Source organism: Danio rerio, chromosome 23 (genome assembly GCF_049306965.1).
Source record: "Danio rerio strain Tuebingen ecotype United States chromosome 23, GRCz12tu, whole genome shotgun sequence".
Lineage (NCBI taxonomy): Eukaryota > Metazoa > Chordata > Actinopteri > Cypriniformes > Danionidae > Danio > Danio rerio.
Window position 1 is genome coordinate 49,350,001 of NC_133198.1, and position 14,280 is coordinate 49,364,280.

General features: G+C 36.8%; 2 protein-coding genes across 2 annotated transcripts in view; both read right to left on the reverse strand.

The window, feature by feature from the left end:
• Window positions 1-12,176, reverse strand: part of rigi (RNA sensor RIG-I) — a gene marked incomplete in the record, with an annotated part of 26,341 nt that extends 14,165 nt beyond the window's left edge. The window contains 9 exon segments of the mRNA NM_001306095.1: window positions 1,316-1,478; window positions 3,628-3,874; window positions 4,263-4,422; window positions 6,549-6,650; window positions 6,793-6,948; window positions 7,281-7,425; window positions 9,637-9,818; window positions 10,219-10,350; window positions 11,971-12,176. Coding sequence (NP_001293024.1) covers window positions 1,316-1,478; window positions 3,628-3,874; window positions 4,263-4,422; window positions 6,549-6,650; window positions 6,793-6,948; window positions 7,281-7,425; window positions 9,637-9,818; window positions 10,219-10,350; window positions 11,971-12,076 — 1,393 coding nt within the window.
• The window catches only part of fhip1ab (FHF complex subunit HOOK interacting protein 1Ab), a 446,377-nt gene that overhangs the window by 164,581 nt on the left and 267,516 nt on the right, over window positions 1-14,280 (reverse strand). The gene's annotated exons all lie outside the window — the stretch shown is intronic.

Sequence of the window (14,280 nt, forward strand, 5' to 3'; positions counted from 1 at the left end):
AGAAACATTAGTTACTTTCCCTGGTAATTAGTTACTTTTATAATGGTTTAACTATTTTACTAAAAATTACTATGTGTGAAAAGTAACTAAAGCAAACTACTTTTTAAAGAGTTTGACATTTTTCTTTATAAAAGTAACAAGAGTTACTTTCTCTGGCAATTAGTTACTTTTGTAATGATATACCTCATTTACTGTTGGCGATAAGTAACTAGTAACTTTAACGAGTTACTTTTAAAATGTTTTGACTTTTTTTAAAGTAACAGCAGTTACGTTCTCTGTTAATTAGTTACTTAAGTAATTAGTTAGTTCCTTGGTAATAATTAGTAACAATGATGTAACTGAGTTACTTTCAGTTACTATGTCCGAAAAAGTAGCTAGTAACTGTAACTGATTACTTTTTCTAAAGGGTTTTGACATTTTTCTTTCTAAAAGTAACATTACTTACTTGCCCTGGTAACTAGTTACTTTTAGAATGATGTAACTCAGTTACTAACAGCTACTATTGGTGAGAAGTAACTAGTAGCTATAGGGCCAGACGGAATCTGCGGACGTTTTTTGCTATTTCTGCGGAGAATTTTGGTAAAAATCTGCGGATTTCTGCGGAATTATTTTGGTAGTATCCAGCGGAGTATCATAACTAAAACCTTAATATATTAAATAAAAAGTAATAAATTACTGAATAAAAACTGAATAAATTCATATTTACACATTTACTCAGGTAAATAAATAGAATAAATATTGGGTTAAAAATCTCCAGAAATCAGCGGAATTCTGCGGAAAATCTGCGGAATTCTGCGCGCGCAGATTTGGTATGGGCCAAGCTATAACTTATTACTTTTTAAAGGGTTTAAACTTTTTTCTCTCTAAAAGTAAAAGTTATTGCACACCAAATCCAAAATTTTGGCAAGTTAAAAAATAATTTTGACCTTTGACATAGGCTCCCTTATGTATTGTTTTTCAAATTATTTCGGACATTACATCGCACTCAGTGTGCAGAGGTTTGTGTGCGTAATGAATTTTTTGGACTTAAATACGAAACCCCCTTCTGAAAATGTCAGATTCTGTATGCAAAGACCTTCACAGTAGTAACCTTCCCTGGTAATTTGTTACATTCATAATGGTATAACTCCAATTACCAGCATTTACTACGCGTGAAAAGTAGTATAGTAGATTGTGGGTGAAAAGTGATGGACGAATGTGGTGAATTAAGTTGTTCACTTTCGATGCCCCTACAAAATGGCAGACGTACATTATAGTCTCCTAGATAGTGTGTAGGGAGTGTTTTGAGTGTGTGATATTGTCTACAGATACTGACCTTTCTCAGGCGTGTGCACGTATGACCTGAGCTCGTCCAGGTGTTTGCTAACAGTGGTAATGACTCTGGTGTCCATGTTTGCACACAGCTGTGTAACATTGTTCTCCGCCTCCATCTGGTTTTTGAAGGAACCGATGCCAACCGATGCTGTCAGGCCCACAATCTGAAACGACACGCGGGAAGCAGAAGCATAGTGCAGTGAAGCAGAGTACAGTAGGATGAGGCTGAATTCTGGTATTCCCTCAAACTAATTATAATATAGAGTTAGTGTACAATGTAATAGAGTTAGAGTCCAATACAGTTAGTTTAGAGTGTAATAGAGTTAGTTTAGAGTGTAATAGAGTTAGCGTTGAGTGTAATAGAGTTAGTTTAGAGTGTAATAGAGTTAGCGTAGAGTGTAATAGAGTTAGTTTAGAGTGTAATAGAGTTAGTTTAGAGTGTAATAGAGTTAGTTTAGAGTGTAATAGAGTTAGTTTAGAGTGTAATACAGTTAGTACAGAGTGTAATAGAGTTAGTTTAGAGTGTAATACAGTTAGTTTAGAGTGTAATAGAGTTAGTTTAGAGTGTAATAGAGTTAGCGTAGAGTGTAATAGAGTTAGTTTAGAGTGTAATAGAGTTAGTTTAGAGTGTAATACAGTTAGTTTAGAGTGTAATAGAGTTAGTTTAGAGTGTAATAGAGTTAGCGTAGAGTGTAATAGAGTTAGTTTAGAGTGTAATAGAGTTAGTTTAGAGTGTAATACAGTTAGTTTAGAGTGTAATAGAGTTAGTTTAGAGTGTAATAGAGTTAGCGTAGAGTGTAATAGAGTTAGTTTAGAGTGTAATAGAGATAGTTTAGAGTGTAATAGAGTTAGTTTAGAGTGTAATAGAGTTAGTTTAGAGTGTAATAGAGTTAGTGTAGAGTGTAATAGAGTTAGCGTTGAGTGTAATAGAGTTAGTTTAGAGTGTAATAGAGTTAGTTTAGAGTGTAATAGAGTTAGTGTAGAGTGTAATAGAGTTAGTGTAGAGTGTAATAGAGTTAGTTTAGAGTGTAATAGAGTTAGTTTAGAGTGTAATAGAGTTAGTGTAGAGTGTAATAGAGTTAGTTTAGAGTGTAATAGAGTTAGTTTAGAGTGTAATAGAGTTAGTTTAGAGTGTAATAGAGTTAGTTTAGAGTGTAATAGAGTTAGTTTAGAGTGTAATAGAGTTAGTTTAGAGTGTAATAGAGTTAGCGTTGAGTGTAATAGAGTTAGTTTAGAGTGTAATAGAGTTAGTTTAGAGTGTAATAGAGTTAGTTTAGAGTGTAATAGAGTTAGTTTAGAGTGTAATAGAGTTAGTGTAGAGTGTAATAGAGTTAGTTTAGAGTGTAATAGAGTTAGTTTAGAGTGTAATAGAGTTAGTGTAGAGTGTAATAGAGTTAGTTTAGAGTGTAATAGAGTTAGTTTAGAGTGTAACAGAGTTAGTTTAGAGTGTAATAGAGTTAGTGTAGAGTGTAATAGAGTTAGTTTAGAGTGTAATAGAGTTAGTTTAGAGTGTAATACAGTTAGTTTAGAGTGTAATAGAGTTAGCGTAGAGTGTAATAGAGTTAGCGTAGAGTGTAATAGAGTTAGTTTAGAGTGTAATAGAGTTAGCGTTGAGTGTAATAGAGTTAGTTTAGAGTGTAATAGAGTTAGCGTAGAGTGTAATAGAGTTAGTTTAGAGTGTAATAGAGTTAGTTTAGAGTGTAATAGAGTTAGTTTAGAGTGTAATAGAGTTAGTGTAGAGTGTAATAGAGTTAGTTTAGAGTGTAATAGAGTTAGTTTAGAGTGTAATAGAGTTAGTTTAGAGTGTAATAGAGTTAGTGTAGAGTGTAATAGAGTTAGTTTAGAGTGTAATAGAGTTAGTTTAGAGTGTAATACAGTTAGTTTAGAGTGTAATAGAGTTAGCGTAGAGTGTAATAGAGTTAGCGTAGAGTGTAATAGAGTTAGTTTAGAGTGTAATAGAGTTAGCGTTGAGTGTAATAGAGTTAGTTTAGAGTGTAATAGAGTTAGTTTAGAGTGTAATAGAGTTAGCGTAGAGTGTAATAGAGTTAGTTTAGAGTGTAATAGAGTTAGTTTAGAGTGTAATAGAGTTAGTTTAGAGTGTAATAGAGTTAGTTTAGAGTGTAATACAGTTAGTACAGAGTGTAATAGAGTTAGTTTAGAGTGTAATAGAGTTAGTTTAGAGTGTAATAGAGTTAGTTTAGAGTGTAATAGAGTTAGTTTAGAGTGTAATACAGTTAGTACAGAGTGTAATAGAGTTAGTTTAGAGTGTAATAGAGTTAGTACAGTGTGTATTAATTGAGCAGTGTGGTGCACCTGTGGCAGTGGGCTGCCGTTGCCGGTGAGCTTGCTGTCCAGGTAGCGGGTCATGATGTTGTTGTAGGGGTGTTTGCCGGTGGTGTTGTGGCACTCGTCCAGCAGGATGAGCGTCAGCAGCTGCAGGTTCTCCATCTCTCCGCTCTGCAGGGCGTTCACCAGAATCTGAGCCGTCAGGACCACAATATCATGAGTCTCGATCAGCATCCGGACTGAGAGAGCCATATCTCCACACATCCCCGTCACCCTGCAGCACAGAGAGAGACACAATAAACACACTACATGCACACACATATGCACATACAGCACACACGAACACAAATTCACAGAACACATGCGTGCACATACATGAATATGTATGTGAGTCTGTATGTGTATGTGCGTGTATATATGCGTATGTGCATGTGTTTGTGGGAATGTGAGTATATATATATGTATGTGTGTGTATGTGTGCATGTGTGTATGTGCATGGGTACATGTGTATGTGCAAGCTTGTGCATGTGTATATGTGTGTGTATGTACAGTATGTGACATGTGTGTGTGTGTGCTTGTGCATGCATGTGTGTGTCTATGTGCATGTGTAGTGTGTGTGTGTGTGTGTGTGTGTGTGTGTGTGTGTGTGTGTGTGCCAGTGCCTGATGTTGGGGTCTTTGCTGCTGAAGTGCTCCTGGAAGAGTTTGTACTGCTGCTCATAAACGTCCACTTTAGTGGCCAGGAAGGCGATCTTTGCTCGTCCGCGCAGTAGCTTCAAATGCTCTTCACAGATGCCCAGCGCCACGATAGTCTTCCCACAACCTGAACACACACACACACACACACACACACACACACACACACACACTTTTAGCACACTTCATTCTGCACTTTGTATTTAACCCTTTTGTGCTGTTGGGTCGTTTTGACACTCTGGGCTGATTTCAAGGCTTAATTTGGCCACAACTTTTACTGCGTTTCAGCAAATGGGATGATTTTTAATGACATATTTTATTTTAACTCATATTTTGGAAAAATACATTGGAATTCTTTTTAGTTTAAAGTGTAAAAGAGTTAGTGTAAAGTGTAATAGAGTTCGTTTAGAGTGTAACAGAGTTAGTATAGAGTGTAAAAGAGTTAGTGTAGAGTGTAAAAGAGTTAGTGTAGAGTGTAAAAGAGTTAGTTTAGAGTGTAAAAGAGTTAGCGTAGAGTGTAAAAGAGTTAGTTTAGAGTGTAACAGAGTTAGTATAGAGTGTAAAAGAGTTAGTGTAGAGTGTAAAAGAGTTAGCGTAGAGTGTAAAAGAGTTAGCGTAGAGTGTAAAAGAGTTAGTGTAGAGTGTAAAAGAGTTAGTGTAGAGTGTAAAAGAGTTAGTGTAGAGTGTAAAAGAGTTAGTGTAGAGTGTAAAAGAGTTAGTGTAGAGTGTAAAAGAGTTAGTGTAGAGTGTAAAAGAGTTAGTGTAGAGTGTAAGAGTTAGCGTAGAGTGTAAAAGAGTTAGCGTAGAGTGTAAAAGAGTTAGTGTAGAGTGTAAGAGTTAGCGTAGAGTGTAATAGAGTTAGTGTAGAGTGTAAAAGAGTTAGTGTAGAGTGTAAAAGAGTTAGTGTAGAGTGTAAAAGAGTTAGCGTAGAGTGTAAAAGAGTTAGTGTAGAGTGTAAGAGTTAGCGTAGAGTGTAAAAGAGTTAGTGTAGTGTTATAGAGTTCGTTTAGAGAGTAAAAGAGTTAGTTTAAAGAGTAAAAGAGTTAGTACAGAGTGTAATAGAGTTAGTTTAGAGTGTAACAGAGTTAGTATAGAGTGTAAAAGAGTTAGTGTAGAGTGTAAAAGAGTTAGTGTAGAGTGTAAGAGTTAGCGTAGAGTGTAAAAGAGTTAGTGTAGTGTTATAGAGTTCGTTTAGAGAGTAAAAGAGTTAGTTTAAAGAGTAAAAGAGTTAGTACAGAGTGTAATAGAGTTAGTTTAGAGTGTAACAGAGTTAGTATAGAGTGTAAAAGAGTTAGTGTAGAGTGTAAAAGAGTTAGTGTAGAGTGTAAGAGTTAGCGTAGAGTGTAAAAGAGTTAGTGTAGTGTTATAGAGTTCGTTTAGAGAGTAAAAGAGTTAGTGTAGTGTTATAGAGTTCGTTTAGAGAGTAAAAGAGTTAGTTTAAAGAGTAAAAGAGTTAGTACAGAGTGTAATAGAGTTAGTTTAGAGTGTAACAGAGTTAGTATAGAGTGTAAAAGAGTTAGCGTAGAGTGTAAAAGAGTTAGTGTAGAGTGTAAGAGTTAGCGTAGAGTGTAAAAGAGTTAGTGTAGAATGTAAGAGTTAGCGTAGAGTGTAAAAGAGTTAGTGTAGTGTTATAGAGTTCGTTTAGAGAGTAAAAGAGTTAGTTTAGAGTGTAACAGAGTTAGTATAGAGTGTAAAAGAGTTAGTGTAGAGTGTAAAAGAATTAGTGTAGAGTGTTATAGAGTTCGTTTAGAGTGTAAAAGAGTTAGTTTAGAGTGAACAGAGTTAGTTTAGAGTGTAATAGAGTTAGTATAGTGTAAGAGTTAGTGTTGAGTGTAAAATAGTTGTGTAGAGTGCAATAGTTAGTTTTGGGTGTAATAGAGTTAGTTTAGAGTATAAAATAGGTAATTTAGAGTGTAATAGAGTTAGTATAGAGTGTAACAGAGATAGTTTAGAGTGTAATAGAGTTATTTTAGAGTGTAATAGAGTTAGTATAGAGTGTAAGAGTTAGTTTAGAGTGTAAAATAGGTCATTTAGAGTGTAATAGAGTTAGTTTTGAGTGTAATAGAGTTAATTTAGAGTTTAATAGAGTTAATTTAGAGTGTAAAAGAGTTAGTTTAGAGTTTAATTTAATAATTTGGGTTTAGGTATTAATAAGTCTGCAGTGAATAGCATGAACTGTGACTTAAACTAAAATGTTACTAAAAAGAAGAGTATTTCCCTAAACAAGCTGAATAGTGTTGCTGTTGTTTTGACCTGTAGGAGCGCAGATGATGGTGTTCTGTCCGTTGACGGCTGCAGTCATCAGCTCTCTCTGATATTCCCTCAGCTTACGCTCACCTGAACGCCCAGAGTCACCTGACCACACACACAGGTCACAGAGAGTTCAATGCACACATTCATGAACACAAAACACACACACACACACACACACACAACACAATGTACAGACATGCACTCACAAACAAACATGCATGTATGTAGCGCACTTGTGCATTACCTGTAACTCCAGCAGGTGTCTCAGTGATGCTCATGTGGCTGCAGCTCTCCGGCGCCGACATGTTTTCTGTCTCCATCTCCTCTCGGTACTCAAAGCACACGGTGGAGGATTCAGCCATCATGCAGTCTGAGTCCTGCACTGACTTTCCTGCTCCATCTGTAACACACACACACACACACACACACACACACACACACACCATCACATACTACCACAAACATCTGTCCATCTCATTAGCATAAACAGCAGCCCTGAGTGAGAAGCAGCCGTCTGTCCATTAGAGTGTTTGAAATAATGTCAGCATAGACTAAGAGGATTATAGATGTGGAGTTTTAGATGAAGCACAAATAAAACTTTGTTCACACTTATCAGAGATGCATTTTACATCTTGTAAAAGGGGTTATAATAGGACTCTTTTATCAGTCAGTATAACACAAGTCTGCAGGATGAGAATGGAGGGATGTAAACAGAGAATGATGAAGGATTACTTGTCTCCAGCAGGTCGAGAGCCTCATATAATTCGCAGGTGTCCAGAGCCATCTTCAGCACCTTAAACCAGTTTGATTTATCTGAGCGCAGGAGACAGTCCACAAGCTTCTCACTGGCGGTGATCGGTCCACGCTGCGCTTCCACCTGCATCACACACACAAGTACAGGTGTGAAGATGTAAACACACATTACAGTCAATGTCTGTCTTTCAACACGGGCTCATTCTAAGAAAAACGTAGTCCCGTGGACGTTTCTGGAGATCGCGAATTGTGTAGCAGGAGGTGTGTATGGCTGCATTTTATTTTATAAGCGAACGCTACGGGGCGGTGTGACACCGTTCCTTTTGGCGCCAACCAGCTGACCACTATCCTCCGTGTGGAGGGCTGCTGCAACCAGTTTGACCAATTAGCTCATCGTGTACGTCGGCGGACTTGAGACGCCAGAGAGGAGTTGACCACGACGACAACCGGGTTCAAGTCCGGGGAAGAACGGTTCCAGAAATCAGATAAGACAAAAACAGAATCCAACAAATAAAATGATCGAATGAACAACAGGGTGAGAATGTGGTGAAATCCGAAAACGTGGTAAAAATCAGGGCTTTTCTTTTTCTGGACGGCTTTTGTAAACCGATGGTTGGGTTTGGGGGAAGTCAGGGGGTGGGCGGGTCAGTTGATAAAATTGTTTGGGTTTAGGGAAGGAGGAGGGTGGCCAGTCGCCCAGTCAATCATTCAGTCGGTCGACAGCGACCTCTGGTGGGTTCACGCGAGAACAGCACAGGCGTGAACGGCACTCATGAGAGACATTTGAGATATGAAAAAGTGCACACAGCGGCCTCTCGCAGATTCTGCAAAAATATGTACCTCCCGCAACGTATTTTGCGGCCTCCAGAAACGTCCACGGGACTAAGCTTTCAGAATGAGAAAGGTTACTGTTTTTCCTTATTGTGAAGTTCACCTAATCTTGGATCCGACACGCATACAGAGCAGATGGTTATTATAGTCATCGATGAGTTTTTCAATTTGTTGACATACTTCCAACTAAGCATGGCTGATCTCTTCTTATTTGTAAAATACTGGTAAAAATAATAAAGTTTTACTTATCGTACTAATCATTAAACCTACGATTGATCTGTGAATTGAGTTATTACTGTGTGAAAATCAACGTGTGGTGGCAAAATAAACGAGCTAAAATACAACATATCGAGTTTGTTTTGACTTGTAGCTTATGGCCGTAAAATGAAAATAACCTAAAAACAAGCTATTAAAAAAGGCTTAATAAATAAAATAATTAATAAATAAAATTACGGGTAGGCCTAGTAACCTAATGGTTTATGATGGTTTACAATATCACAGAAAAAGCACACTTATCATAGCCTAAGATAAATCTTTGTTTTTACATTTAAAATGATGAAAAAAAAGTTATACAGTATGTTGAGTTGCGTGTTACCCGTGCCAAAATTTAACCAATTTTCACTGTAATAACTGCGAATTTTGGTATCTTTTTTGGTATTTTTATGGCTACACTAATGCCTTAAAATGTAACTAAGTAATTGTTTTAAATGACATTAGATTGTAACATTTAGCTTTTCCCTAACCCTGATGTTAATTGGATAATAGGCTACGTGAAGCGGGATGACTCGGTTAAGCTGATTTCACTATATTTATTTACCGGTTACGAATAGTCTGATCATGGGTCAGCTTGCATGCGTGGGCATAATTTGACGTCTTTACCTAAAACTTTAAACATTCATAGGCCTGTTATTTAAAATAAAACGGAAATAAGGAGAATAATATATGATTTAAAGCACTCGTTTGGCACTGAAGCCATCATCCGTCTGCATTAATAAGCGGTATGCATTACTATCGTTAAAAAATTCGTAATAGCGAAACTGCATATTGTTATTACTATTAAAACGTAGCCTATATTACTGCCTTAGGTCAGTAACTTAGGCAGTAATGCAAAGTAATAATAAATGTGAATAAATAGCCTAAATGAAAGAAACAAGAGATCAAAATCAGTCACCAGGTCTAGTGCCCCCCTATGGATTTAAAGTGCCCCCTCAGTTTTGACTTCCTGGCGCCGGGCCTGTGGCCAGGTCACCCTTGTAAATGAGATCTTGATCTCAGGGGGTTTTCTCTGGTTAAATAAAGAAACATATAAGTGTTACCCTATACTAAATAATAAAAACATGCATTTTGTATAATCTCTCTAATTATGCTAAAACTATTAACATTGCATGTTTCAATATGCGCTGCACAGTTACCCATGAGGACCTTTATAGAGAGTGTGTATGGTACTGATTAACACACAGCTCAGACACCTGTGCTGCACCCCAGTGCTTTACTGCAATCTCACCGCTTGAATCTCCTCAGACTCCCTCTGGTTCAGGCAGCAGTTCATGTGCATGAGCAGCTCTCTGGGCTTCAAGTGTTTGGTGATTGAGGGTTCGATTCTCTCCAGAAGCTTCCGGTGTTCATGCAGCTCCTCAAACTCGAGGAAGTTCCAGTTTTTAATGGCATCGTGCAGGCCGGAGTACTCTGCATCGACACACACATTACAGGCATTGTGACACTACACACTGTACGTTATGCACTATATATTTATACATTAAGCACTTATACACTACTATGCACTTATACACTACACACTATGCCAGGGTTGTACAAACATTTAAGTATCCTGCATAGTTTAGCTCCAACTTGCTGCAACACACCTGCCAGGATGTTTGTAGTATATCTATTAGGAGCTTGATTAGCTGCTTCAGGTGTGTTTGATTACGGTTGGAGCTAAACTCTCCAGGACACCGGCCCTCCAGGACCCGGTTTGGACACCCCTGTACAATGCACTTATACACTAGGCACTACCATGCACTTATATTTACCAAGAGAGCACAAAAAGAGAATGTTAGAGAAATGTTGTGTGTTTTCTGGGAATCACCAGCAGCGAGTAGGAAGTCCAGAAAGGCCTGAAACCAGCCGTCCTCCTCCAGATCACACATGCAGTCCAGCAGCATCTGAGCGGCTGCAGATGGAGAGCTCTGCTCCGTGGACATAATCCGCTCCACTGTTTCTGTCAACACAACATCGGGGAAAACACACATTATACAGAGCTCCGTTTCACACATCCAGCTTGTTTTGGTGTGTGTATTTGCACAACTGTGTGTATTACTGAACTGTGCATATTTCATATCAATGTATTGAAGCTGATTAAAAAACATTCTTGGAATAAATGAGACCATTGAGCACCAGAAACTATATTAGGCATGAATTTGAAATTGTTTTGTGAATAATATTTTGTACACATATTTAATGGCGGCATGGTGGCGCACTGGTTAGCACTGTGGCCTCACAGCAAGAAAGTCACTGGTTTGCATCTCGGCTGGGTCAGTTGGCGTTTCTGTGTGGAGTTTGCATGTTCTCCCCGTGGTGGCGTGAATTTCCTCCGGGTGCTCCGGTTTCCCCCACAGTCCAAACACATGCGCTATAGGGGAACTGATCAACTACACTGGCCGTAGTGTATGAGTGTGTGTGTGTGTGTGTGTGTGAATGAGTGTGTACGGGTGTTTCCCAGTGCATATTGATTTGCATTTGTGTTTCCTAGTTGCAGCTGGAAGGGCATCTGCTGTGTAAAACATATGCTGGAATAGTTGGCGGTTCATTCTGCTGTCGCGACCCCTAATAAATAAGGGACTAAGCCGTAGGAAAATGAATGAATGAATAGATCTGTAATTATTGGAATACAAAAAACAAAATAATAAAGAAAGGAAAAGGAAAGTATTACAGTGCAACATTACGACAAAACAAACATTACTGTCCAATTTAAACAATGCTTACTAATGTTGTAGAAAAACAGGTTTGTAGAAACAGCACGTCATAGTTTGGCGAATCAACAAGGGCAAAACTTCATAACAATATTTTCACGCACATTATTGCACAATCATATCCTCTTAAACATTAATATCGTGCCGTTGTCTCTAGAATTCAGTATGAGCCAACTGCGTTTGCAGCGGTGAGCAACAGAACGATTCTGATTGGCTAGCGCGCTTATAAAACTCAACAGAAGGGCGTGTGATTGGTTACAGAAGCAGAGCGATGGAAGAACATCAGATGAAAGACACTTCATTATTTTTTCGCTTTAACAACGATATCCATTAAAAGTTCAACTTGATTAACACTTAGAAGAGAAAGCCTTCAAAGAAACAGAATAATACTACAGAGAGAAAAAACAACAATGAAAAATTTGGCTATCTTCTGTGTACTATTTATTATACTTGTCCTAAAACTATTGAAAAACACATATTCCTGTCCTATGACAATTATGTTGATTTGTTAATCTACTTCAGGAACTTAAATACTGTACATAAATACATTTTTTACTGTAACGGATAATTTTATTTACTTAAATAACATGTAAAATAGGCTACTACTAAAAGCCCCGAATTTAGTCATTGTTTATTTATTAATTAGTGTTGTGTTTTCGCAGATTCTCAGGCTAATCCGACTTTTATGATCACCACAATGAGATAAAAATCAGTCCTGTCACACATAAACCCGATTTCAGCCATAATAAAGCACAATATTCAATAAGAGTTTGATTAAATAACAATAACACTGTTTTGAATAGGATATCGAGAACACTGCAGGTTGTATGTCTGCAGATTATGTGTTGATGTGTTGTTTATTAACTCACCTTTCTTCAGGTATGTCGTCATGAAGGTTTTTATTAGTGACGGTCGTATAATGGCCGTGATGTAAGAGCTCAAGCGCAGCAGATTCTCCTTCTCCAGCTCGTACATGTCTGCGGTGTTCCAGGAGGACACGGTGGGAATGAAAACTGACCGAGTCCCGACTCACCACCAACAGCTGAGCCTGAAACAAAAACGAAACTACAAACAAGGAAACGAAAGACACCTCGCCGGAGAAAAAGGGTTGCCAGGTCCGCCGTTTTCCCGCAACTGTTGCCAACTTATTTCAGAAGTCGCTAAAGTGAGATCAATATGTTGCTTTCTAAATTATAAGTATTACTACACTAAGAAAAAACATACAAACAAAGTAAGCCTTACACGAACAAGCATGATCTTGAAGTAATTACAACAGTAGACAGATGCTAATATAGAAAAAAAAACAATAGCCTACTTGATATCAAACAGGGGAAAAAGGAGAAAATAATAATGTCAATAGCATACACATACACACATCATATATATATATATATATATATATATATATATATATATATATATATATATATATATATATATATATATATATATATTTTTTTTTTTTTTTTTTTTTTTACTTTGTTTAATATATACTTTCAAAGGGGTCAAATGACTATAGGGTAAAAAAATTGTTGAAAAATGAAGCTACTTTAATAGCTTTAGTATTTAACAAAGTATAAATGAAATTACCTTAATATCGCACCGCAATATATCGCAGATTTTTATTTGCAATATCAGTTTTTTTCTAATAGGCCATCCCTGTTTGCAATATATAAATGTTGGCGAGTTTTCCCCAAATAATAACACAACACCCTAAAGCAGATTATTTTTTTGGAGGATGAAGAGCAAGAATAATTCTTGGACGATGCTTTGGGGGAATTAAAGCACTTTTTTTATTTAATTTTTTGCTAAATATATAGTTAACGTGATTGTCTGTGTATAGAGTCAATACAATGCTAACACATGAAAGATATAGTACGGTAATTTATATTTCATATATTTATCTATTGTGAAATGCACTGAAAAAAGATAACAAAAATTATGTCTACAAATTTGTTGCAAACAATCTATGTGTTGAATTTAAAACACAAATTCTAACACAAATTAAAGTTAGTAATGTTCAACTTTGTTTAAACTCAGCCCAACGAAATTGTTTGCAACCACTTAACTTGTTTTAGTAAATCCAAGGAATAATCTTTTCAATCTTTTTTTTATTAAATGACTTGATAAAAGTGTGTATAATTAAAGTTATATAACACTATAGCCTTTGGTATAAATGTACTAATGTGAAATACGTATTTTATGAATGAAAGTGGTGTATTTTGAGTCTTTGTGTTTTTGGACTCATTTTGTTGTGAAAACCTGGCAACCCTAGTCACCTACATAGGGCGTTTCAAACACTTCACTCAAACATTTTCACCTAAGTAGTCATTTCACGGAGTTATCACCAAAATAACAGTACTTCTTTCTGCAAACCCTGACAATGTGCTGTAAAAAAAAAAATCTTTCGTTTAAAGGGTAAACAAGAATTCCGAGTCTTCGGGAGAGAAAAAAAAAACTTGTTGCAACGTGATTGGGATTTACCATACACTTCACTGAAAATGAAATCAAAAGTCTACCCTTTATACCCTTTATACCAAATAAATTTGCAGAGTTCTTAAAGGGACAGTTCACCCAAGAATTAAATGTATATAATATCAAAATAAATAAAGGGGAAAACAGCACAAGGGAAGATATTCTGAGTAATGCAGGAAAAAGCAGCGATTGACTTCTATAGTATATATTGTTCCTACTATGAATGCTGATGGAGTTTTCCAAGAGTATCTTGTTTTGTGCTCAACAGAAGAAAATTAAACATACCACATATGACTACATAACACATATGAAAAGTCCACTAAACTAAGCAAATGCATATTACCGAGTTGTCCTCTTTACACCGGCTGCCTGTTCAGTTTCACATTGAATTTAAAATATTGCTTCTTACATATAAAGCTTTAAATAATCGAGCTCCTGTTTATCTAACCAACCTTCTGTCTCGCTACAATCCAACTCGCTCTTTACGATCTTAAAACTCAGGGCTTCTGGTAGTACATAGAACAGCAAAGTCCACTAAAGGAGGTCGAGCCTTCTTATTTATGGCTCCTAAACTCTAGAATAGCCTTCCTGATAATGTCCGAGGCTCAGACACACTCTCTCAGTTCAACACTAGATTAAAGACCCTATCTGTTTAGTAAAGCATACACTCAATGCATCACTTAGCAGTATGATAAATGAATGTG